Source organism: Chironomus tepperi, unplaced genomic scaffold (assembly GCF_022539635.2).
Source record: "Chironomus tepperi strain 1889 unplaced genomic scaffold, CSIRO-AGI_Ctep_v1 contig_388, whole genome shotgun sequence".
NCBI classification, from domain to species: domain Eukaryota; kingdom Metazoa; phylum Arthropoda; class Insecta; order Diptera; family Chironomidae; genus Chironomus; species Chironomus tepperi.
Window position 1 is genome coordinate 133703 of NW_027226510.1, and position 26150 is coordinate 159852.

General features: G+C 31.5%; 1 protein-coding gene across 3 annotated transcripts; it reads right to left on the minus strand.

Annotated features, from left to right (window-relative positions):
* Nucleotides 1-1751: 1751 nt before the first annotated feature.
* LOC139096385 (CD2-associated protein-like) lies at nucleotides 1752-25972 on the minus strand. 3 transcript variants are annotated; one of them, XM_070648088.1, is made up of 6 exons: nucleotides 25626-25972; nucleotides 7288-7489; nucleotides 6821-6942; nucleotides 6212-6568; nucleotides 4446-6010; nucleotides 1752-2642 (listed from the first exon to the last, which is right to left on the minus strand). In XM_070648088.1, the coding sequence occupies exons 1-6, from the start codon at nucleotides 25645-25647 to the stop codon at nucleotides 2592-2594; spliced, it is 2319 nt and encodes a 772-aa protein (XP_070504189.1). In that variant the 5' UTR covers nucleotides 25648-25972; the 3' UTR covers nucleotides 1752-2591. The 3 variants fall into 3 exon arrangements, with proteins under 3 accessions (XP_070504189.1, XP_070504188.1, XP_070504190.1); XM_070648087.1 differs by having other exon boundaries at nucleotides 6137-6568; nucleotides 25626-25971; XM_070648089.1 differs by lacking the exon at nucleotides 25626-25972 and adding an exon at nucleotides 14288-14438 and having other exon boundaries at nucleotides 6137-6568.
* Between the last annotated feature and the right edge of the window lie 178 nt (nucleotides 25973-26150).

A 26150-nucleotide genomic window follows, 5' to 3' on the forward strand; every position in this document is an offset into this window, starting at 1 on the left:
TAAGGTATTTTATACAATGTTTCATCATTTTTTACTCATTGTGATTTCATTTATTAATTTTTCGATAAGAACTTTCCTGCTTTTTGTCCTTTACTCTACGATTAGATGCATAGAGATAAAGAGGAATATTCATAAATGGAAATTTATCGATTTTTATATGTAAGTATCTTAATAGGAAATGTTGGAATGTTGACTTCGCCAAGAATTCGTAGAAAATAGTAATTTTAATATTTTTAAGGATTCTATGTCAGGTTGGTCCACATGATTGGACTAATAAGTTTTATTTTCATACAAATGCGGGTTTTTTAAGTTCCAAAAGCACAATTTTTAATATTCTACAAAATTTCTACATGATTAATCTCTGACTTTTTTTTATTTTTCAGGAATGAGCAAATACAGGAATTGAAATTAGAATTTTTCATATTTTAACAATCAAAAATAGTTGCAAATAGTCAACGCACTGCGTCTAATTGTGAATTTTATATCAAATTAATCAAAAAAATTGATTGCCGTAAAGCAGTGATGGACAACCTGTGCCGCGAAAAATAATAGGTTGCCCACCACTGCCATATAGTGTGGTGTAGCTGCAATAATTTCAAGAATTGCCAATATCGATTATAGCTGACCAAAATTTATAACATGATAAAAATTCAATTTAAATGCCACAAAAAAGGCAATCAAATTAACGAAAATATTCCAAAAATTAAGGGTAGAGTCCTAACTGCATTCCATTCATGTGGTTTGGTTGTTTTTGTTATCTTTATTTCCTATCATTTCTAATTTCATAATATTCATCACGTTATGCAAAGTTTCATCTTTATTTATAATTCATTACTATATTATAAGAAGCGCACAAATAAAATAAAAAAATATATATAAAATATTATTTTATTATTATTATTATAATATTAGGCATTTCATATTCCTTTGTAGCAAATGTTTATGTCATCATTATGGATTGATAATTGACAATCAGTCGATTAAGAATCCTTTGATGATAAGCATTGTTCTAGCAGTAATTTGGAGTGAATTTTGGAGAAATTTTCAAAGGGTCGAAGTCTAGTTGACACTAGCAGACAAAGAGCATGCTTTCAAGATCACGAAATGCTGAGAGCACGATCGTGACCATGCCTAACTAGTAAATTTAAGTAGAGCAAGCTCTTGAAAGAATGCTTATAGCCTGTTAGGGTGAGTTCATCAGAGTTCCGATAAGAACCGATTGAAATGTGTATGAAATTATATACTTCACAAGTGAAAACAAAAGAAAATTTCATACAAATTTCAATAGATTTTTAGCGATCCAGAGTGAGCAGATATCAACTTCGAATTCAAGAAATTAATTGAATAAATTTGGTCTGAAATTCTTAACTTTGCAAGTAAGAACTTTTGAGACTGAGAAACAAAGACTTCCTAGTCTCAGTCTCGTGATTTGTGGAAACTTCAAAGAATTCTTAAACAGCCTTCAATAGTCTTATCTTTGAATTTGTAATGTTGTCCAATCCAACGATAAGAGCTGTGTAATGAGCACTGCATAGAAAAAGGTTTAAGTGTGCTTTATGCCACGGATCTCTAGCAAACCCCGGAAACTCAGTGGTAGGATCATGCGATCGGAAATCATAGGACGCAGGTTCGAGTCCTATTCGGGCTATGTTGGTTAAAAGTGTGCTTTATTCTTTAAAACTTTAGAAAGGAGTAAAGTTCCGAACATAATTCATCGAAGCCGAAACTTCGGGATACCTCGATTCACAAGATTGAGTGATTCCCATACCCAAACAGACAACTAGCATGTTCATGATTATACTCATAAAATTGAGCTTGCTGAATTTTATTGATTTAGTATACTCATAAGTACGTTCATTTGAGTGAGTTATGGTCATTGTATGTAGGGGTATGTAGAAACTCCTAATAGACAAAGAGTATACTCAGAGCTTATGCTTTGAGTATGCTCATTAATGTGAACATGGTCTTTGTATGTTAGGCAACATTTAAGTAAAAATTACAATTTTCAATCCAAGTTCCCTCAAAAATCCTCTCCAAAATTCAATCCAAACTTCTGATAGTCATTTTAGTAAGCAAATCATACAAAAAGTTTTCTTTCTGTTTTATATTCTTAAAAACTCTCTTTTTCACAATCTTCATTCTTTTTTTTTATTACAATACAAACTTCCACATCTGTGCATGGAAATTTCCTTTCACATCCTTACAATCTACTAATGTATGGAATAAAAATATCTTTTTCTTTCTTTAAGAATATTACAAAAAAATAAATCTTTTTTTTTGATATTTTTCATTACTTTTCATTCACAATATTTCTTACATGAAATGTTATTAACCAGCTATTCATGACGGTGCATGAGAAGCCATATAAGGATTTTCTATCTTTTATAAATATTATATCATTATTTAAGTGTTTCAATAATAGAAAAAAAAAATTACACGAAACGGATTTTTTTGTAAAAAATACTTTTTTTTCATCTCTTAAATATGTGGAACTTTCATGTGTCTAAAACAAATGATGTCTTTCTATTAGATATCATTATACACACTGCTTGCAGTGTCGCCTCGTCCTTTATCTCTTTTAATTTTTAACTTTAATGTTTGAAATGATTATTTACAAAAATTTTGGAAGCCGCTTTTTTATCCTTTAATGGGAAATAAAAAATAGAGAAAAATTCCGAAAAATGGAAATTAGAAAATTTTTTCGCCAAAAATAAATTTAGGAATGGTGACAAAAACAGGAAATCATAATAAAGTAGTACTAAGGACGTGTTGAAACTACAATAACCGAAACAGTTACAAAAAAATAATTGAAAGGTTTGTGACACAAACAATGTTTGATTGGTTGGTAAATAGAACTGGTGAACTCTGAACAGACATTGAGCATGTTCATTAGCATACCTCACAACATACTGAATTAAATGAGTGTCTTCATAAGTTGCTCATTAGAGGAGCAATCAATATAATTGGATTTGCTCAATTTTGTGAGGATACTCATGAGTATGTCCCTTGTCTGTTCAGGAAAGTTAACTTTGATGTTTAAGCGCATTTTCACGAATCACATATAAGGTCAGATTGCTATGAAGTTTCATCATAAGTATTGAATTCCTTATCAAAGTGCAACTTGGTGCAACCAAAAATTCCTCAATGGTTTTTATAGAATCGCCAAGATTTGCAATGTCATCGACTATATCGTCTTAAAGTTGACCTTATGTTATGAGTCTTATAAGATCCACAAAACAGGAAAAAGCCAAATATTTATTGGTAGTGCTAAACTTCTCATCAAAGATCAGAAGGTTCTTAAAGAATCATCAAGAATTGCACCAATTACAACAGCATCGATTTCAGTTTCAACATTAAATCCTAATATGATGAGTCTATTGAGGTGTAGGACGGTGATGAAGGAATGCCAGTTAGATGTCAAAACTGAGAATTTGTACAAGCTTTGTGATTCAGTCAGCAATAGTCACATGAAAAGCATTTTGTAGAAATCTAGGTTCCAAGTCAGAGCATGGTTCCAGCAAGTATGATGAGTCTATTATAATCCATCAAAGAAGAAGCAAACGATTAATTGGTAATACTGAACTTCATATCAAAGTCACATCATCCTTCATTCCAGCAACAGAGTCAGATGGAAGGCCTTTTGTAATAACCTAGACTCAAAGTCGGAGCATAGTTCCACGACGATCATCCTTCATTTCCTCAAACCACTCGTCCAATGCAGAAGCTTCCGTATGTTCTGGTTATTCCTTATTTCCGACAAATGCCATTTCCTCGTCCTTGATTTACTCTTTCTGACCTGTTGACTTATTGCATTGTTAATCGATATTGCAAAAAATGTTCATGTTATAACAAGCAAATCCACAAACGTGTTCGTTAGTTCAGAATAGCGTGAAAAATTCAATTAGTTTATAGCTTAAATATGAATGATTCATGTCTAGTTTTTGTTGCAAAAATGCGCTCAACAATCAAAAGTTAATGAAAACATGAACATTTTCATTATTTTAAGTCACAAAAGTATACAATTCGTGCACATCCATATTTTGTGTGGATGACATTTAATACAACCTTAATTATACTTGAAGAACAGCCTTTTATCATATTCATATTTTCATTTACGATGTCGATTCTTTTATAGTTCCATTTACCTTTCAACCAACCAAAAGTTGTGCCACAAAACAGAACGTCTACATAAATAAACTTTCAACCTTAACTACACAAACATAAAAAGATTTATTGAATATGTTCTACATGATTTTTCAGAATAAAAAGTTATGTATTAAATTTAATTAATACAAATTTGTCACACACATTAAAAAGTATAAAGGTATAGTAGTAGTTGGGATATAGTTAAATTAAGAATAAAAAAAATATATTGGTGAATGGCAATAAACACACACAAAAGTTCTGACAACGATTTTCAAAAATAGTATTCAGCATGCTCATACCTGAGTGAAGCACTGGGCATATTTTTCCAAATCATTTTTAAGTGTCTTAACTTTATCACTTTCATCTCTAAGCAGCTTCTTTAATTCATCAATTGTTGCATTTTGAGACAGCACTAAACTTTCAAGCTTATTGACTCGTTGCTCCAATTCACTGACTTTTGAATTTACATCAACTGTACTTGATGATGTTACCGTCGCTGTTGATGTCAATAATGATGATGATGAGTTGTTTGTCGTTATATGAGTAGCCGATATATTTGTTGGTGACGGTTTTGTAATGTGATGATTTGGTGGTTGTGTACGCGGAATTGGCGATATTGAACGATTTCTCAAGCTAACACTTGTGGGTCGAATATTTGAGGTTAAATCATCGACTTTCACTGCCGTTGTGGACGAAGTTGTCATAACGCTACTTGAATTATCCGTAATTGATATTTTCGTTGTGGATTTGGCACTAGATGTGTCAACACTTGTATTTATTGATGATGTTGCATGTACTTCCTTATTATTCACAACATTATCCTTTTTAAATACATCAAAGCTATTTGATTTTACTTCCATACTGCTGGCACGAACTTCGAATGTCTCTTGAGTCGATTTCTTTTGGGAAAATGAACTGCTGAATGATTTTGATAAATCATTTTTCTCATCACTATCGGGTGATTTATGCTCAATATTTGGCGACGTTTTTCTTGCTTGATTTGCCTTCAATTCCTCCATCCATGGTGCTTTATGTTTCTCCCACTCACGTGCTTTCGGTTTGACTGTTTCTTCCTCATGCTGTTGTGCTGTTTGTGCAGGACTTGTCGATATAATCGTTTCGCTTGTTAATGATGAATCATTTGATTCGGTATGACTTCCATTCATGCTTACATTATTATTGTTTGAATCACCTATTAATGATGTTGAACCAGCTGATGTTGGTGGACGTCTTTTTGGTGCTTTTGCACGATTTTGTCGGACATCCTGTAAATATGATCCTCTCTCGACTGTATCTAATTCATTAATTTTCTCACCAATAACTGCCTTGTCAGAATTATCAGCAACTTGTGATGTTATTTTACTGCTACCAATGCCGTCAGTTCCATCATGCGTTGCATGATGTTGTAATTTACTCTCGACACTTTTCACTTTCTGCTTCAAGCCAGAAAATATACTGCCAGCAACTGTCGATACAGATGGCGATTTTTTAATTGGAACAGTTGGTTTCTTTGTTAATACTGGTGGCGGCGTTGATTTCTTATCGTCAAGATTTTCTAAACTTTTTCTTATGTCTGATGGCGTCTTATTTGCATCGGTTATAATTAAGGATTTTCTTGGCGGTTTCTCAATTCCATGATGATTAGTTTCAATAGATTTTGTCTCCAAAGACCGTCGATGTGCTGCCACATTACCAAATATTCCACTATTGCGCTCAGCACTTACTAAATTATTTGATTCTGTGAGTGAATCTTTTGAACCGAAACTATCCTTTCGATACGACTGTGTTGATGACTTAATGGATGTGCTAGTTGCATTTAATATTGTTTTTGTACCGATTGGTGGACGTTCTTTGACTGGTGATGCTTAAAAGATAAATAATTAATTATTAGATAAATAATGTTAAATTTGACACAATTGGATGTTTTGCTGGATCTTTTATACACATCCAGACATCACAAGATACTTAAAGAAAATAATCAATTTATTACCGTCTGATGGCAATGATGTGACAAAATTATCCGGAAAGACTCCAATTTTACCCTTCAACTCCCCCTTCCACCAACCTTTATCAGGTAAATCTTTCGTTACAATCGTAATTATATCACCCTCGTTTAATTTCAACTCATCTTCATTAACAGGTGCATAAGCATAAAGCACTCTACATTGCTCTCGAATTGGTTTTGGCGGAAGTATGGGTACTGAGTCTGTTGTTGAGTCATTATTACCACCACTTTGATTATGACCGAGATCTTCTCGTGAATTCGTCAGACTCGATCGATTATTATTTATTTTATTTTGAATTATGGTGTTATTTAAGCTTGTTTTGTGATTTGCATTAATTGGTGATGTTGACTCGATTACTTCAACGAAGTTTGATGGGAAAACACCCACTTTATTTCCTAGTTTACCTCTCATCCAGCCTGTTATGGAAGTAAAAAAGAGAGTGTGAAATTTAACATGATGTAATTTGTGTTACATTTGAGTTTGTTTTAAAAGGAGTGCCAGTTCTGCTGAATACAAAATTGAAGCTTGGAACCAGAGTTGCAAAACAGGTGTCGGTGACAGGCGAAAACTGTACAAATTCATGAAAATTTAAATGATTTTTCCTACAAAACCATTCAAATTATCAAATTTGAATACCTGTTTGCAACTCTTGACACTTCATACATTACCTTCTTCAACCTCATCAAATATTTCAAGAATATCTCCAACAGCCAGTGTTAGTTCGTCTTCTTTATTCTCTTTATAACTATAAATGACTTTACATCGTCGATTTTTCGTTGATGCTTTATCTCTGTAACAATTAAACGAAAAGAATAATGAACGATATTATATAATAATAACAAAGCAGCCATAAGAAATGATCATCATATAAAAAATTTGCGCCAATTCATTGAATTCATAAAGATTAACAGCATAGCGATCATCAATTTTGCCGTTATTTCAAAATTATGAAAAGAAAAATAAGAAAAGAATTCTTTCGCAAAATTTGGAATAATGAAGAGAAGCATAGCTAAAAATAACTGAAGAATAAGAAACATTCCCATAATCATTCACGTGAACAATAAGGGAACAGATCTAAGAGATTTTAACAGTAATAATTAATTGCCCCAATATTCAGCAAATAGCAATAACTTACCTTATTATGACTTTATCATCGTTATTTGGATCTAATAATTTTACAAAATTATCAGGAAACATCCCGGACTTTCCTGTTGATGAAACTACTCCGTACCACCATCCACCAGATTGTATTTTAATATTTGTTATAAGATCCCCTTTTGCAATGCTCAGCTCATCTAATTCATTTGCTGTATAATCAAATTCCACAATTGCACTTGCTAAAATGAAATAAATAATTGAAGTGGCACAGATTATTCAATAAGCACTTAACATACGTAATATAATTTAAATTAATAGAAATCTTAGTAGTTTAAGTATATTATGTAGAAATAAAAATAGTTATGAGAAGTAGAAGAAAACTAGTCAGTGTAACGGCTGGTTGTGTGACTAAAAACGCATATTTCTCGACTTAATTGGAGTGAATATTGATCGTAACACACCCGAGCAGCATAGTGTAGTTTCAAAGGAGTCACTAAGTTATCATATTCCTTAACAGAAAATATGCATGCTCATCTAACTAGTATACTCAATCAACATAATTGAGCATACTCATAAGCAGGGTTCTTGTCTGTTCAGGGTTGACGACAAGACGTAAGGATGTCCTGAACTGCCCTGACGACTACATGACGGCTAATTAAGGCCTATTTTAATGGCGAAAACTTAAATTTGCCGCATCGTGCTGTTCGGAACATTGGAAATATTCACATTATTCATATTGTGCTGTACATAAACTTTAACACAGTTTTGAAAGCTATAAGCAAACAAAATTCTTTGTTTTGACAGGTTCCATACAAAACCGCTATGAACTTTGCCTTAAAAGTAATCAAAACTATTCCAACAGCAGTCAAAAGTTAACATCCAATAAAAACAAATCAGGTAATTCAGAATGCTTATCAGCTATTTAGACGGAAAGCAGAAATTAAAACAAAGCTCGTCAGCTTTGTCCTTCAAACAAAAAGAGTTTAAAGAGGTTTATAGGCATTTCCATAAATAAAAAATTGATTAATTTATGACACGATTGATAAGATATGGATTAAGTCTAGACCACAATTGTAATTTTACAGTAGAAATTGGAGAAACTAAAGTGTCATAACTTATAGATATGATTGTTCAGCAATTGAACTTAATTCTATTCTTAAAATTTTTCATTATTATAGTAATTGACATTAGTATGCAGTATGATGCATCATAAACATTTGACAAATGAAACTAAACAATATAAATTGCTAATTGAATTTAATGCAGCAATTGATATTTTTTATAAGGCAATACCCGAGCGGCACAATGTGGCGATGGTGCCATAAGGTCAGCTTCACGTCTAACCGTTAATACGACAGTGAAGCGGTGCCCTTGGGGAATTGAGATCTGACTCTGAAGCTAACCAAATGTCAAGTGTATTCAGTCTCGTTGTATTCCTTGATATCGCTAAATACACTGTTAGCAATCGAGGTATGTGCCGGGATAAGTCCACAAAAGAATTGAGTACAAGCCTATCCAAACCAACTTATCTGAAAGGTTGCAGCCTCACAATCAAGCTAGCGATGATATGGCTTTCAACTGATCATTTCTGAAATCAACTTGTACAAAAAAAGCAACTTAAGGTAGCGGTGCCCTAGTGATCAAGTTGTGCTGTTCAGGAATCATTTCATTTTAATAAAATTCAGGTTGATCATTTTTTCGGTCATCGCCAACAAGATCATTTAACATACTTTAAATCTGTGCTAAAACAGCCAGCTTTTGAACCACATCAACATTCACTCAGCTGTACATCCACATACACAAAATGCTATTTTTTTAAATGAAATCAAGTCATAGTGGAAATTTACAATAATTCACTCAGTTCCCATTGTAATTAAAATTTTTTAATCCACATAATTTTCATCACTAATCTCTTCATCGTCATTGTTATCTAAATTTTGTGTCCATCAAACTAGCACACACAAAACACAAGTTTTACAACAGTTAGTGAGTGAGATGAAAACATCATGATGAGTCCAATCATCATTAAAGCATCAACTTCCGTATCTTGTAAAAATAACATGATGCTTTTGTAAGGCATAGATTTTAATAAATTGTCTCATTCAAAGTCTTTTCACTTTCTATACTATAACTAGGCATATAAAATGATTTACAATGTATATAGTCAGTGGGTTGGTAGTAGATGAGAGGAACCAATTTAGTCGGTGTTTTAAGCTACGAAAAATATAATAAGAAATGAAACCGTTTCTCTCTCTTCCTTTGAATGTTTCTTTATACTTTAACAAATGCGGACTGGAAGCAATAAAAGCAACAATCAAGTGAACTGCATCGTGAACATTCATTTCTTTTTTATTATTTCATCCTCTTTCTTTTGCTCTTTCTGCTGCTTATATTTTTATAGTATTTTTTTTTTGGATAAACAAAGCACACAAAAAATGTTACATCCGGATCTCTTCGGCTCTTTATACTCCACATATACATACTCATGAAGATATATTGCAGTATTTATAAGATATATATAAAAAATAATGAAAAACTGCGAGAACTCAACCAGGCATGGAGATGATGATAAACAGAGACGGGAATAAGAATAAGAAGAATAGAATAGAATGTTTCAATAGAAACCCGCAAGTGAAGTGAAAGAACGATTATAAGAAATATTTAACGCACACTCGATAGATTTTGAGTAATTTCTAAGATTTATGGTTCAGATTAAACATAAATTTTGAGGTTTTGAAAATTCAGAGAATCCAGATAGTTTGGACTTTTGCTTCTGAAGATTCATGCTAACGAAAATATATTTTTATGACCTAATTATGACGTCTAAATGTACTACATGGGCTGAACATGTTACTGGAAGGCACATGACGTAGGAATGCTTAAAAATTCGGTCAAAGGTCGACTTGACTCTAGCCTGAGGCCGAATTTCATAAAATTTGACTTAGGACCAGAATCACGATGGGCTAGTTCTGGATTTACAACCATTTCTACGAGTTACACTCCTTGGCCTTATTAGAAGACCTACGGAAAGCTCAATTAAATAAGCATGAAATTGAATGCGACTTTGTAGATTGCGAAAAATTACCCAAAGGCGAGCATGTAGTAGATTTTTTTGAAAGAAACTCTATCTGTTGGGCAGGACATGTTGTTAGGTGATCAGTGGATGCTCCATTGAACAAGGTATTTAGTTAAAAATTTGTTGGACACAAGACAAGCACAAAACTCATGTCGAGAAGCTTCAATGAATAAAGTCAGCTTTAGGCGGTATCTGAGGGAGACCATGAATCACAATTGATTTGTACGGCCAACGAAGTACTAAATTAAGCAAGTAAATATAACTGGATCCAAGTACAAACATCATAACACATCTCCAGAATCCCTACATCAACTCAACCCAAATAAAGTTGCATGAATGTTAAAAGGTCGTAGTGAGGTACTTAAATATTTTTATACTTAATGGTTTTGCATGCTGTGAAATTTACTACATCATGAAGTAAAAAAAAAACCAAATTCATGCATCGAAAAGCGATTAAAATGATGATTTAACAACAACCGCAGCTTAGATTGACTTAAACACCTTTATTGCTTATTTTTTACATCTTTCTTATTCACTCCAGCTGCAAATAATTTTTTTTATTTTTTTGTTTCTTATTCAGTAATAATAGCAGTAGCATGAAACTAGTTTTGCTTTACTGTACATGGATTGAATAATCAGAAATGAAAGAGAAATAAAAATTTGAGAAATAATTTTTGCTGCTTTTTCTGTTTTGAAAAAAAAAAATAAGTTACGAGCACAATGGAAGTGATGACAAAAACGTGCTTTACGGATTATTGTAATAATTTTAGCACACTTTAGATTAAAACGTTTCAGTTAGTCAGATTACGTGTCTAAAGGTTGATATGTATTGAATGTACTCTATCATAACATAATATAAGTCAAATGCTGCTGGTGCTGCTTTTGCAGCATTTACGCAATATTTTTTTTAGTAGAACAAATGTGATTAAATATTCACTTTTTTGCTATGCTTAATTTCGCAAGTACATATCACATTCATAATTTTCGAGATATCGACATGGTTTTCTACATGATTTTGTGCTACTGTGAAAATAACGTTAACGGATGTATTTGGCATGAAATAAGTGTGATGCATGCTCTATGGTATTTCGCTTAAAATCATCTGTTCTAAATTTTTTGCTTTTTATGGATTTCATATTTCAATTTTGAGTAATAAGAAGTTTTGAAATTGCTTACGAAGCACTTGCTTGCTAGTATTTTGATCAATTTTCTTATTTGACTAACACTTGTAAATACAATTTATCCTAAGTACCGATAATGCTCTTTTGAAAAAACCCTTAGTAATGCTACATTGTAAAGACATAAAAGTGTCGTGAGGCTTTTCAGTTACCTTGTAAGTTATATGTGCTTATTGATTACCATAAGATCATATTTAGCATTCAAGGCAATTTAATGAACAGTAAGAATTGACTGTTGATGAGAGAATCTAGTCATGCAAATAATTTAAAGACATTATTAAGAAGCTTTGAGTTGATTTGAGGTACTGATCAAAAATGATCTGAATTCAATGTTGTACGCAACAACCTGTTCGCTAGAGCGCCGCTATGTCGTTATTATTGACGGTAAGACGCAAAGTTGCTCAATTTAACTCAAGTCTATCTTACTTGACTTAATCCAATCAGACTCTATCTATTAAGGCAAAGGATAGTAAATGATAGAGCCGTATTTAGACATTCTCTAAGGGTGTCATTGGGCTCTCGTGCGCCCCAGCCAAGGAAGTAAGTAAGTAAGTAATCTAATATTGACAAATAAATTCTCTTTATTGTACGACAAACTAGATCATCATCTATAAAAAGCATGATTCTACTATTTGTTATCGATAGGATGTGCAATCTAAAGCCCTAAAATACATCACCGATAAGAATTTCCCTCAAAATGCCGATGAAATCACAAAATGTCATTATTTCCAAAAATGGACTACAAATTATTCATTCACGATTTCTTAGCTAATTATTTCTTTACGTTCAAATAAAAACTACAAATGCCATAACGAATGTGTCGATATGCATTGCATGCATGTAACTAAATATACTTTACATTACTACTAAATAAAAACACTTGCACTTTACACGTTTTCTATTATAATTTGCATGTGACATGATTGACTTTTAAAACTGGAGAAAGAAAGAAGGAAAATGCTTTCTTGCTATTCCACATCTTCTTACGAAATCAAACAACTAATATGCAGCAATAATTTCATATTAACGTCAACTTTCGCAAAGTGAAACTTTTTCTTTTTTTGATCATTTTTTTTTTGCTTGAACTTTAATATTTTTTTTTAAGTTGTTGTTTATAGACATATCCACCCACACATTATCAAGTTAGCTCAAAGGTAGAGTTGATTCCTATTTTGGAATACTGTTGGATACAAATGAATATAAACGCAGTCACTTTCATCCTCAATTCCATCATTTAAAATTTAAATTATACAGTTTTTCATTCGTGTTCCATCTCTTTGGCTCTCTAATGGCATGACACTTCTCTCTGTGTCTCGTTTATATTTTTGAATGTTTACCGAGTAATGCATGGTCAATTTTTATTGGTGGTAACTTTAAGCTTTGACTTTAATTTTTTCGAGATTTTGGATTTAAATGCAAGAGTTTTGGACGCAGACCAGACGCAGAGCTCAAAATTAACTCGGATTTTGCATGGAAAAGTCGACATGAGTCTAGTCGAGTCGGAATTTATATGGAAAAGTCAATTTGAGTATAGTCGACTTAAAGTTCTGATTTTTGGGTCAGTGACTCATTGAATTTATTATTAATAATTAATATTCAAGGTGCCACAATTCCGTGTGCAGTACAAAGTTTCATGTTCACACGATCGTATGTCTAACATTCATGGTCATTTTGACAAACTTTAAGTATCGTAGAATGTACTTTTTAAGTCTATTTGAAGAGTCTATGTCTTATTGATCAATATTAATATTCATTCATCATTTCAAGCCTAGTCTCATGAACGAAACCGCAACTGACATCAGCATAGTCAATGCGAGAAAAAACAACATTCTCATTATCCTGTAAACAATTCATTTACAACACAGACCCAAATATTTTTACAACAACAAAAATGTACATCGTGTCATACTGTGTCACTCGGGTTATGTTATTGCGAACATGATGCCGCAGCACACAAAAAAATAAAATTAATAACAGAAATACATAATGAAGAAAACGAAGAGACAAAGAGAAAATAAAGAATTGTACATTTCACTATTAACTGTGCCATTATGATTGAAATTGGTTAACAAACAATGGAACAATCACAAAAAAATTTTTCATTTCTTTTTTAGAACAATTCTCTCGATTGTAACATTTTTTTTTTTTCACTTTAGAATTCACTTCATGAACAATTGAAGCAGCCAACCAATTTATGTAGCAAAAAAAGAGCACCAAGCCAAAGCAGCATTAATTCCATTACAAACTATTCTTTCTTTTGTTGATGCATTTGTGAGCGTTTTTACAATTAAATCTGCATTAATTATAACGGCAGTGAAGCATAAAGCGTGGAACGGTCACAGAGTGGTGTTATCAGCTATTTTGAATATTCATAGCAGACCATCCGGTCGATAAAAAATATGAAAAGTTACAGTAGTTGATGCAGTCCGTATGATTATTATTATGTAGATAAATTCCATAATTGTATTTACTTATTAAATTTCCATTAAACACACCATGAGCGTAAATCCATATTCAATTTCTACTCAATTGTACATCTCTAATAATTTCTTTACACCAATTTACGTTTTTAAAACCTTATTTTTTTTCAATATCTTTTCTTCATTTTCCTTTTCTCAACTCGAAGCAATACTTAAAATTAATAATTTTTTTTAATATTATTATTTCGTTAGACTTTCATAAGAAAACCAGTTTCGTTTCTTTTTTTTTTAAAACAACTTGGTTTCTTTTACTTGTCATTTTTTTTTTTTTTTGTTATTGAATTATACTTGATCTTTTCTTACACTTTATGTATTGTATAATATTCTGATGAAAATACAGTTCTTTTTTTGGTATCAAATTTCAACAAATCCAATTTAGAATAGTAAGGCACATTTAATTATATTTTTTTGTAAATTTGTTCTTAATAAATCATTCACATGCAAGCAAAATTTCACTATATTAGCATGAAACAACAACAAAAAATAAATATTTATCTCTACTTAATCTTGAACTTGTCGGAACGGATGAACGAAGTAAACTGAATAAATTTGAGTGAGTTTCATGAGAAAATTTTCATAAAAAACATTGTGGTTGAGCATGAAAACATTGTAATAAAACGTTGTAATAGATGTAAAACATTGAATGAATGAAAACATTCGAGTTTATTGATATTCTTCTGTATGTATAGTCCGTAAAAGGTTAAAGAACTTGAGAACTTGATTAACAACAAAACATAACACCTATACAGTCAAAGGAAGAAATGTAATATAATCTAGAAGATTGCTGTATGTTTTATTTTCTAAGCTTCTTCTTCATACTTAATGTCTTATTCACACATATGTACACATTATCCATTAATGAACGCAAGAATTTCAATGTTATGCAACGGAATTGGGTGAATAATGTAAATAAGTACCATAAATGATGAGAAAAAAAGAGAAAAAAAATATCAATATGTATCAGTAAAGTCAGACGTAAAGTGCTTAAAATAGGTGCAGACTCGAAAGACTCATTATGATGATGAAGATAGTGTTAGACATTCAATTCAATAAAGATCATTCCTTTGTTTCACATGTCATTAGTGATTTTTTATCAATGAAATATGCCTTTCAAATTGCTCTACATTGCCTACCTTTCGTTCACAATTCATTTTGCTATCTCGATTGACTTTTTGAAATTTTATTGCAAGCTAGACATGAAATTAATGTTTGCAAGATTTATGGATCGGATTTGATCGACATGTTTATAAATTTTTACGTATCCTTTAGTGATTGTTTTCAAAGTTTTTGGAAGACTTATGACTTTTTGAAGGATACGATGCAGAATTATTCTAAAATTAAGAATTTGAGTCATTGGCTTGTTATTGACTTAATCTTTAGAGTTGTTTAAGTTTTGTCATTTGGATGATTCATGATAATACATCTTATAGTCACCATATTAGAGTTGCTATTTAAATATTAAACCGTATTATACTAATCAAATTATGCAATGAGTCAAAAGTCTGAATATTAAAGAATTGGAAATTCTGGATTGTCTTTGTCCCGAACAAAGAAAGAGCATGCATAACGAATATACTCAGAGAATTAAACATGTTTAGACATGTATTAATTGACAGGACTGAACAGAGTCAGTTGGGAAGCTTTTTTTTGTAACCTAAGCTCCACATAGGAACATAGTTGCTGAAGGTAATTATATTGATTGAGTATATTCATGAGCACGCTCATTTAGGCGAGCATGCTCAATGCCTTATCTGTTAGGGTATCATAACTACAAAAGCCGTTTGTCAAAGCCATTGCCGATGTAACACTTCATGACTTCACAATCCAAATAAATCTTAAATTTATGACTTGAAACTGATGACCATATGCCAAATGACTCATACACAGGTTTACCGTAACACTCCTTGCAGTTATTACTATTCGTTTGGTATCTTGCATGCATATAACTTATTTATACGCAAATTCTACAAATTCCTCAATAATACACTTGATGAGAGCCATAATGCGCTTTTGAAAAACAATATGCAAATCATGTAAAAACAGAAAGAACCTTCACATTATAGCTGATTCACTTATAGTGTTTACAAACATCACAATTTCTCGAAAAACATTCCATTTCTTTCTGGCAGCGCAAAAATATTGTTTATAAAGTTTGTAGACATAAGTTTTTTTGAACCGTTCACAATTACAATGCTGACCTAATTTACTTTTCATATCCATTCATTTATATATGTTTATTATATTATACCTATCGAATTCAAAAGCGCATGTTGCAAAATTTCTCATCACCACATTGCCGCCATCGTCAATGCACTTTATTGCATTATTCAATCAAATTGTCACATTCACTGAATGCATAATGTGATGTAAAAGGAAAATAAGAAGCAGAAAGAAAAGCAAAATCATAAAAATGAACTAAATTTACATAATTTGTTTTCTATTATGCGCGTTGTACTTTTTGTCTGTTGTTGCTGTTCAAATCACATAAAAATGCAACAGCGTAATCATATTGAGCTTAACACTGTAAAAGGCTTACAAATGAATTGAAAGAAGTAAGAGTATTATGTTAAGAAGTTACCGTAAAATATTGACCATAGGCGCATATATGTTGAGATTTATGGAAAATTTATGAAAGTGATGTAACTAAATCAAAAGTGCTGGGAATTAGAAACTTGGCAGAAGTTATCTGAAGACAGATCCAGCTTTTGACGAACTCTAAATGCGACAATGGACCTCGTGCTCCTTCGCCAAGGAAGTAAGTAAGATGTAACTAAAGGATTAATTTTTAGAGAAACTCAGCATATCAGCATGATTAAAGACGGTCGAACCTCCCCCAAATCTCTGCATATGATATTAATTAAAGATCCAATTAGTTTTAAATTGAATTCTGTAACTTTCTTTGTACAAGTTGATTTCGGAAATTATCAGTCGTAAACCTTACTATCTAGGCTGATTGAGAGGTTAACATCCTTGAGATGAAGTGTTTTTGGATAGGCTTTTACTGTATTCTTTAACGTACTTATTCCAACCCATAGCAATGTAGTCAATGGTGTATAAATTAGTATCAGGGGATATCACGAGAAGGCATACTCTTGACATTTGGTCCGCTGCAGAATCAGACTTCGGCTTTCCCAATCCCTAGCATCAGCAATCCTAATCCCCAACCAGAGTTGCAAAACAGATGCCTGTGACAGGCAAAAACCGTACAAATTCTTGATAATTTATATAGTTTTTCCTGCAAAATTGTACACGTTAACAAGAATTTGTACGGTTTTTGCCTGTCACAAGCACCTGTTTTGCAACTCTGTCCTCAACTTCGGCTTCTTTCCCAATTCCCAATTGAGCTTTAATTTATAATATTTGAAATTGCTTACGCGCTCATAATTCGCAATTTCCATGAACTTTTGATCCCAACAAATCACAAAACACCCCAAACTGAACATTCTAACCTAATTTGCAATTCAAAAATTACGCTAAATAATTTCGACTAACCATAATGTCGTAATAATTTTCATTTCGTTCAAATGCCAAAGCAAGCAAAAAAAACACTTACGTTGTCAATTTTTCTTTGCCATAATTCTTGCTTTCAAAATTGCCTTTTTTTTCTCTTGAATAGGAAGGTGCGGCGGTTTTGGAGTGATTAATATTATTTCTTTCTGAATACATTTAATTTCAATTTTAATTTTTTTTGCTCTTAAGAAATTCATTGCATACAATTGGAGTGATAAGCTATCGGCAAACTTTATTTGTTTGACAAAGTCGATGAATAAAAAACATTGAATTTATGGTGCCCGAGAGCTGTGTTGTCTATAAAAAAATTCGCTTGCGGCACACTTGAGAGAGAAAAAAAAAATAAACAAAATTTCAATAGGATTTGATATAATGCAAACGAATCAATGGTATTAAGTTGATGGAGCACCAATATGCTGCGACATGAATTGTGTTATAGAAAATCGATGTGTTAATAAATGGTATTATCACTGTGATTGACTAAATTAATCTTTTAGTTTTCGATATTTTCTATTTAATGACCCTTATTTTGATAGACTTTTATTCATCTCCATCGACTTCCTCGATATTTGTAGCCTGTATATAAAAGATTCCATCAATCCGTTTGACAAATAAATAAAAGTTTTAATGCCAGAACAATCCGTTATTCACGATGGGCTTAGAGAAAGAGAAAGAAGAGAAATTAAACTGCTAATTTTTATAGCAACTTTGACATTTCTTTTCTTGCTTTGAGGCACGCTATTTTATTTTATTAATAATTTGTTTACTTGACAGTGTATAAAATTTATATTATGGTTGTGGAATAAAAATTCATTAAAAAAATTACAATAGCAGGAAAACATTCATTTAAAATAGAGTGAAAGGAAAAATAATAAAATCAATAGAATCGATTGTGATATAAATAGTGATGAGGGACAAAGGCATTTTTGATGAAGGGCTATGAATTAAGAGAAATATTTCACGACAATCACTTTAAATAATTTATAGATTTGAAATTTAATTGTATATAGACAGGCTTGTTCCATAAACTGTCAAACTTTAATGTCAATTTCTATTAATATTTAATGGACCAATTTGTAATTGTTAATATTTATAAGTAGAGACAGATAAATTTCGTATTTACGAAATTTCCGCGAATTGTTGCGAAAATTCGCATTTTTTGGCGATAGATGCGAAATTTACAAAATTTTAAACAAATGCGAAATTCCGAAATTTTGGAAATTTTTAATGAATATCAAATTTCTAAGTAAATTAATTGAATATGTAACTTCAGGGCCCAATTTTAATGATTTCTGTTACGAAAATTCAATTCTATCTCACAAAAATTTTTCAAAAAAAATTTCCTGCAAGAATTTCAGTAACAGTTTTTTGAGATTCAAAATATATAATATTTTATGCGCGAAAATTAAAAAAATTTGAAATTCTACTTAAATGAAATTACAACAATTTTATGCTATAATGATTTGTAATTTCTTTAAATGTATTTTTTCTGCCAAAATATTTAATAAAATTCATTTTTTTAATTGATGCGAAATTTCAGCGAAATTTTTAATTTTCAAAAAAAAAATAAATGCGAAATTTACAAAAAATAGATGCGAAATTTATCTGTCTCTATTTATAAGTTATTATAAATACTTCATGTTTTACGAGCTGTGCTTCAATAAAAGATTACTGTGAGAGTTGATGGAAAACGGTAGCCAGACAAAGAGACAGTTTTAGGCGACATATGATAGAGACAATGGATCACAATTGATCTGTGCATCCAGCGAAATAAGTATAAGTAAGAAATAAGTTAGAGTTGTTGAAGTTTGGACCCTATTCAATCGATTTTGAACAATTCAATTTTAAAAGACCAAGTTACAGGCTTTTTCAACTTAATTTTAGATTTGGATGCGATGAACACTATATGATGTTGATGTTTTGTTGCATTATTGAAGACGATGATTTGTCGTGATGACTGTTTTTGTTCCAATGGACGTTTTACTTTCCCCAACCCTGCACGCTGCATGACCCAGGGTATATCAATGCAACGTACCTATCCACAATTTGTGAGTCGCGAATCACACTAACCGAGTTGGTGTGACTTGAATACCGAAAAAGGAACCGAATTCAACTAGAACCCGAATCCAATTAGAGACCCAAATCCAACTAGAGTCCCCCATCACCCCTTGAACGTACATGTAAGTGAACGACCCAATATAAGCATCTGTAAGCCAACATCCATTATCCCTGACAACCACAACATACTAAAAATATCGAATAACTAAACAAAAAGTACAGAAGTCCTCGTGTTATTGATCGAGGGACTTAAGCGCATTTTGTCCCAGCGATCAGTAATTGATTAATAAGTCACTTCCAGACCCACAAAAATGAGATCCAGGAAGATCGTGGTCACGTCTAGACCTAAAAACCTAGATCCAGGTTACTTCCAGACCTAAAACACAAGATCCAGGTAACTTCCAGACCTAAAAACCAAGATCCAGTAAGATCCAGGTCACTTCCAAAGCTAAAACCAAGATCCAGTAAGATTCAGTTCACTTACAGACCAAAAACACAAGATCCAGTTTAATTCCAGACCTAAAAAACCAAGATCCAGTAAGATCCAGTTCACTTCCAGACCTAAAAACCAAGATCCAGTAAGATCCAGTTCACTTCCAGGCCTAAAACCAAGATCCAGTAAGATCCAGTTCAAAACTTCCACAAATTTAAGAACATTGTTCAGTAAACACTGTAAAAACATCGACAAACATTGAAAAACACTGTAAAACAATGAAAAAACGTGTTGTTGTTGTATATGAAAATGAAAAATTGTTAATTATAGTATTTATGCTTTGATTTGAAACTTTTAAATGCCCGGGGCGCCAATAACTTTATGGAACTGATCTTTTAAAACCATTCCGAGCTCTCTGCGATGTCTAGATAAAAAGTTTTTAATGACAGCCGAACGAACGAACGACCGAACATTGTGTCTTATTAAGCTACCTTTTTGAAAAAAATTTCAAAAATGCGCTAAAAAGTGTGTTAAAAGCCAAAGTTGCTTATTATTCCAAATACAACACAAACATGCAAGAAGCAGTAACAAAAGAAGCTTTCAGATGTTCTGCCGGAAATGCCAAAAAAACGATATCTTCAATGCTTAACAAGAATTGACTAATGGAACATCATTAATAATTATTTTTCACCACAAAAAATATCCCAATATTTGAGACACAACTAAAATGTAGTAAGTGAAGCAATAGTTGTCAAGCTTACGTCAAATAGAATAAAGGCATCAACATTTATAGTTGATAAACAGGTAACAAATAATTATGTCAAATTCCTCATCACTTCAATCAAACAGTCTCGGCTAAATAAGTTTGTGTTATTCACAACGTGAGTTAACTTAAAATGTCGATGCAAGCTTATTCAACAAGACATAAATGAACATGAAGCAAAACGAAGTAATAAGATCTATGGATCTTTTTTGCCATTTAAAGCTCTAAAGTTTCCTAAAGGTCACTTTGTTTCTACCTATCAAGATTCAATAAATAAATTGTAGATAAATTTAGACATAATATTAATGAATAATTTTTACTTCATTAGTTTTAGACATGCTGGAGGTGTTGCCATACATTCATTCTATAAATACTAATAAATTTGCATACGGAATAGTAACAATATTGCTAATTATAATTATGAGAAAAATATAAATTATTAAAAAATTTTGTTTCTCAATACTTGAACAAACATTTATTTTGACTGCGTTCGGTCGATGAAATGAGTATTAAGTATAAGATCTTGAAAACTTATAAATTAGCAGCTATTTAGCTCTAATTCTCATTATGGTACAAAACATGTTTGTTGTTGAGTAATTCAAGAGAGATTGGCATGAGTTATCAAGGTTGATGGATTTAGGCGCAGTTCTTGTGCTTAATTTGTTTGAGGTTTTGGGATTGTCCACTTATGACATCAAGTCAGGCATCAAGCTATTTAGCAAAACTACAGAAATCGGGATTGATATCTGTGCATACACTTCTAAGTTGAGTCGGATTTTGTATGGAAAAGTCAATTTAAATAGACTCGACTTCATATCAAGTTCTAGTGGAATTTGAGTACAGCTTCTAAAGTCCAACATTATTGGTAGTTGGCAAACAGAGACCAGCCTTAGTAGACATCTCAGGAAGGTCAAGGATCGCAATTGATTCCTTCTACCAGTAATTTAACCAACCAACTTATTCAACGGATTTTTATCAAATCATCATCCTACAACTTCATTAATCAACTTCCGAAAGTACTTCATTGATAACATATTTTCCATTTCCCATAATACTATACAACAATGTTTTATTTTATCATAAATTTATGACTGAAAAACAGTATGGAAAATCATTATTTATATTAGAAACACGAACGACTATATGAGGATGACAACAACTGCAGATATTCACATTATGGTGCGTAGAAGGTCATGCTGATAATATAAAAAATGCTCAAGCGCATAATTTTCCAGCATAATGAATAATATTATTATTATTTAGTTAAGCTAAGATTTCATGCCGATTTAGTAGTAATTCATTCAAAAGATTGATTTCACCATTTCCATTAACTAGAATTGCTTGATAACATTTTATTTCCCATTAATTTTATTTTAAGCTATTGTGATAACATTTGCCAACCTTTCATTTTTGTCAAATCTCAATGAACGTAATAAATGATGAAATTTCAATAAGAAAGCTAAACAGTTAAAATATTGACATGTTGCTAACTTGACATGCTGATCGTGATTTAGATATTCAGTCATTTGAGAATTTAGCCTACAATCCTCTTTAAATTGACAACTTGAAATTAGAGATTCTAAGCTCTTGGAATGTTTTTCATATTTGTATATAGCAGTGCTGTTAATTTAGATGCCTGAGGCTTGCTAGATTCATATTTGATGCCGAGCATATTTGACAGAATCCAAAGTCATTTTTCTGTGTTTAGATGATCAGGCACTCAAGATGATAAAAGACATGTCTTATCGAGCAAATAGTTAGATAGCAACACTGCCTCATAGCCAGCATATCAAATTTAATATTTCGCACTTGAAAAACTAAATTAATATTGAACGAAAAAAATTCTTTTACTCATAAAACAGTCTGTGTTTGTACAAATTCCTTTGTACTGTTATCTCGCATACAACACACGACGATAAAAAGTAATAAAGTTGATAAGTAGGCAAGGCTAAAAGTCTAGAATACATAAATCCTCTTCCGCTGCAGTTAAATCGTACTAATTATTAATTAAAATACAATAAATGTTGCGTGAATCACACGCTTTTCCTCACATTCTTTTGGGCGTTTCTTAAGTCTTATAATCGACGCCGTTGAACGCCATTAAGTCTCATTAAAAATCAAAAAGCATAAATTCATGACTCTTTTGTTGTGACTGTTAAAAATAAAAAAATAAATTAATTTATGCTTGTCGTGATTATCCAATTGAGTTGATTGATACAAGCATTTAAGTAAAAATGTTTAATAAAAATTAAAAGAATACGCCAACAATTCATCAGAAACAATATAATTTAAATAAGCAAATAAATGAGTGATGATCATAAAATCGAGTGACATCATAGAACAACAACTTGCGATTTCTTTTCATTATTTTTTCTTGTGATGACTTCATCACGTGTCGTTTAAGGGGAAGAAAAGATTTATTCTGTGCTTAAATTGGAATAATTGGATTTGCGGAAAGAATGGGCAGTTTGGATTGTTTTCTTAATGTTTCATTGAACTGTTATTTTCATTGTTAAATTACTATTTAGAATTCAATTCTTAATTCTTTATTTTGACTAAAATACGTTAGATTCCATTTTTAAATCTTTTTGAACTTTAATAACCGATTGGATTTTTTTTGAACTTGAAAGCATTTGAATTTCCAAAAACCGTTAATTACAAATTTCAAGAAACCGTTAATAATTATCACATAATTCAGTAAAACTGCGCATCGACACTTCGAACTAACTTTTTAGCATGTAAACATTGCAAGCTTATTCATAAAAATAAAAAGATTCTAAAAGGAAGAATGTTGATTTTTGGCATTTATCCAGATTGATGAGTCAACACAAAGAAAAGATGTGTGAATCACAGATAGAATTAATATTCTTAAAGGTTTTTAACAGTTTACATTCTGCCGCTTCTAAAAAAAAATTATTGTGTAAACATTTGTTGAAATTTAAGAAGTTTTAATTTCAATGCACGGCCGTCATTATTCTAAGTCATGATTTCTACTTTGTATATTTTACAAAATTACACAAATTGACTGTTATTCCTGAGGCAGTTAGAATACCCGCAGTCAAATAACGTTAATAGATAATATCTATTGACTCGGTATACATCGTATGTGGTGAGTAGTAGGAAGTATTACGGAAAAAAATTCTAACTATAAGATTAATAGAATCAATCCAATTAAAAGCATTCTATGATGTCGTGTATTAAGTCATTATGTCGCTGTGTCCTATTTTCATGAAAGCGGTTGTCGCAATTTAATTTTAGTTTTTCTCTGTCTCTCGCCATGTCCAAAATAAATCTACAACTAAGAAAATAGGTCAAGCACACGAGCACTTTCAAGTATTTTGAAGCACGGCATGTTTAGGTTATTGGCATAATCTGGAAGGTTTGTAATCTTCCAGTAAAAAAAGCAACAATGAGATCGCATAAAAGGAATAAAAAATAACAATAAAAATGCGAATGGGACATATATTGAAGCTTAAAGGCATACTACGTCGCACACGGCAATGTTTGTGTTAATTCTCTTCTTATTTACCATTTAGCGAATGAATACAAAAAAACTGGTTTTCTATTCCAATCAAGCAAGTATTGCAACGTTTTCACACACATGTATGTGGCTTTAGAGTAAGCACCGATTGTAATATTGAAAGTTTTTCATTACTTTAATTTCTTGACTCTCTTCTTTAACTTTAAATATAGTATGTATGCAATTGAACAAACAAAGTAGTAAGCATGTAACTTGCAAGAATGGGAAGGAAAAAAAAAGAGAAATTGAAACTAATCAAGTTCAATTAAAATTTATGACACTCATGGGGAAAAGCATGACTTATAAACTCAGCTGATAAAGAAAAAAAAACAACTCGTAATTTTCACTTAATTATTTACATTCAATTTCATTTATCAGTAAAGGATGAAGAAAATGAAAATCACTTAGTTCATATATCTATTTATATTAACAATGCTTACTGATACCGTATGGTACAATATGTGAATCACAGAAAGGTAGATGACATAAGCGCATTAATTAGTGACTTTGTTAATCAGTAAAAATGGTGAAATCTAGTTGGGTTTGCTTCAAGGACGACAATTCCTCAAAATCATCATGATTCAGTCACTTTTCAAAATAAAAATGGTCTTTAAGGATATTGAGTCAGTCAAAGTAATTACTTAAACTCATTCTTAAATTAAATATGTTAAAAATATCAAGCCAACTTGGTCTGAGTAAGTTGATAGCAGTTGCTGTTATCAATTGTTTATGCCTCTAGATATCAGCTTTTTTATCAGCATTATGGGTGACATAAGTGGAAAGAGTAGTCATAAAAACCGTAACTAAATTAGTTAGGAATAAAAATTGATTTTCAGACTTTCTTTTACGCGAGATTCCGCATATCCCAGACAAGACATTAATTTACCGTTATTGACTTGATGAATGTTGATGAGTAACTTTTTATTCTGTGTACGATTTGTATGTTATCAGATTAAGCATGAGAATTGTACTATTGTACCGGTAAAAATTAAATTAAAGTGATTGCTCTCGAAATAAAACGATAATAACTGCTTTATATGGAACTTTATAGGTATTGTTTTCTATATTATTCCTCAAAGACTCATCTGACCTTTTAATTTAGATAAGGTTTTATGATAGAATTTGTCTAATTGTTATTAAGCATATTACGCAAGCATTTCTGTAAATTAACAGATCTAATTGACATTTTTCAACAAGTATGAAAGTAATAGTATCAAGATGCACAACAATAAAGATGTTAGGATGTATTTTATTTAGTTCCTCGAAAGAATGTCACACATAGAAAAGAGGAAAAATATATTCAAGTAAATGAGTCATAACTCTTTGATTTGGAAGTAAAATTTCTTCGATTACTCACCTCCCGTTCCTTTTGCATCCATTTCAGCTGCCTATTGCTTTAATCCAGTGCAATAATTCTTCACAGAATCTGCTATTTTTCACAATTTATACTTATTTCTTTAATTAACACAATTTTTCTTCCTTTCTTTTGGACGTACTTTGCATGTATTTTTTTATTATCAATTTTCTATTGAATTTTTCACATTTTTCTCAACACTAAAATACACATGCTATCATTATTATGCCGCTTAACACGTTTATCGAGTTCCAGTGAATATAATTAATTAAAAAACATTAAAATTTGTGAAAAAATATACAATTAAATTCTGTGCTTCTTTTGCAAAATGGGCTTACAACTAACTCACAAAAACAATCATTTTTTGCGCATTTTTAGAAACTTGTCTACAAATGGGAACTTTGCTATGCGCTTTGTCCCATTGCTTGGTTAATTCAAGAATTTACTAATTTTAAGTTTTCTGCAATCCAATTATAATTAACCACTCACTCGTTTTCACCACATTTTTGCGAAACAACATGAAATTTG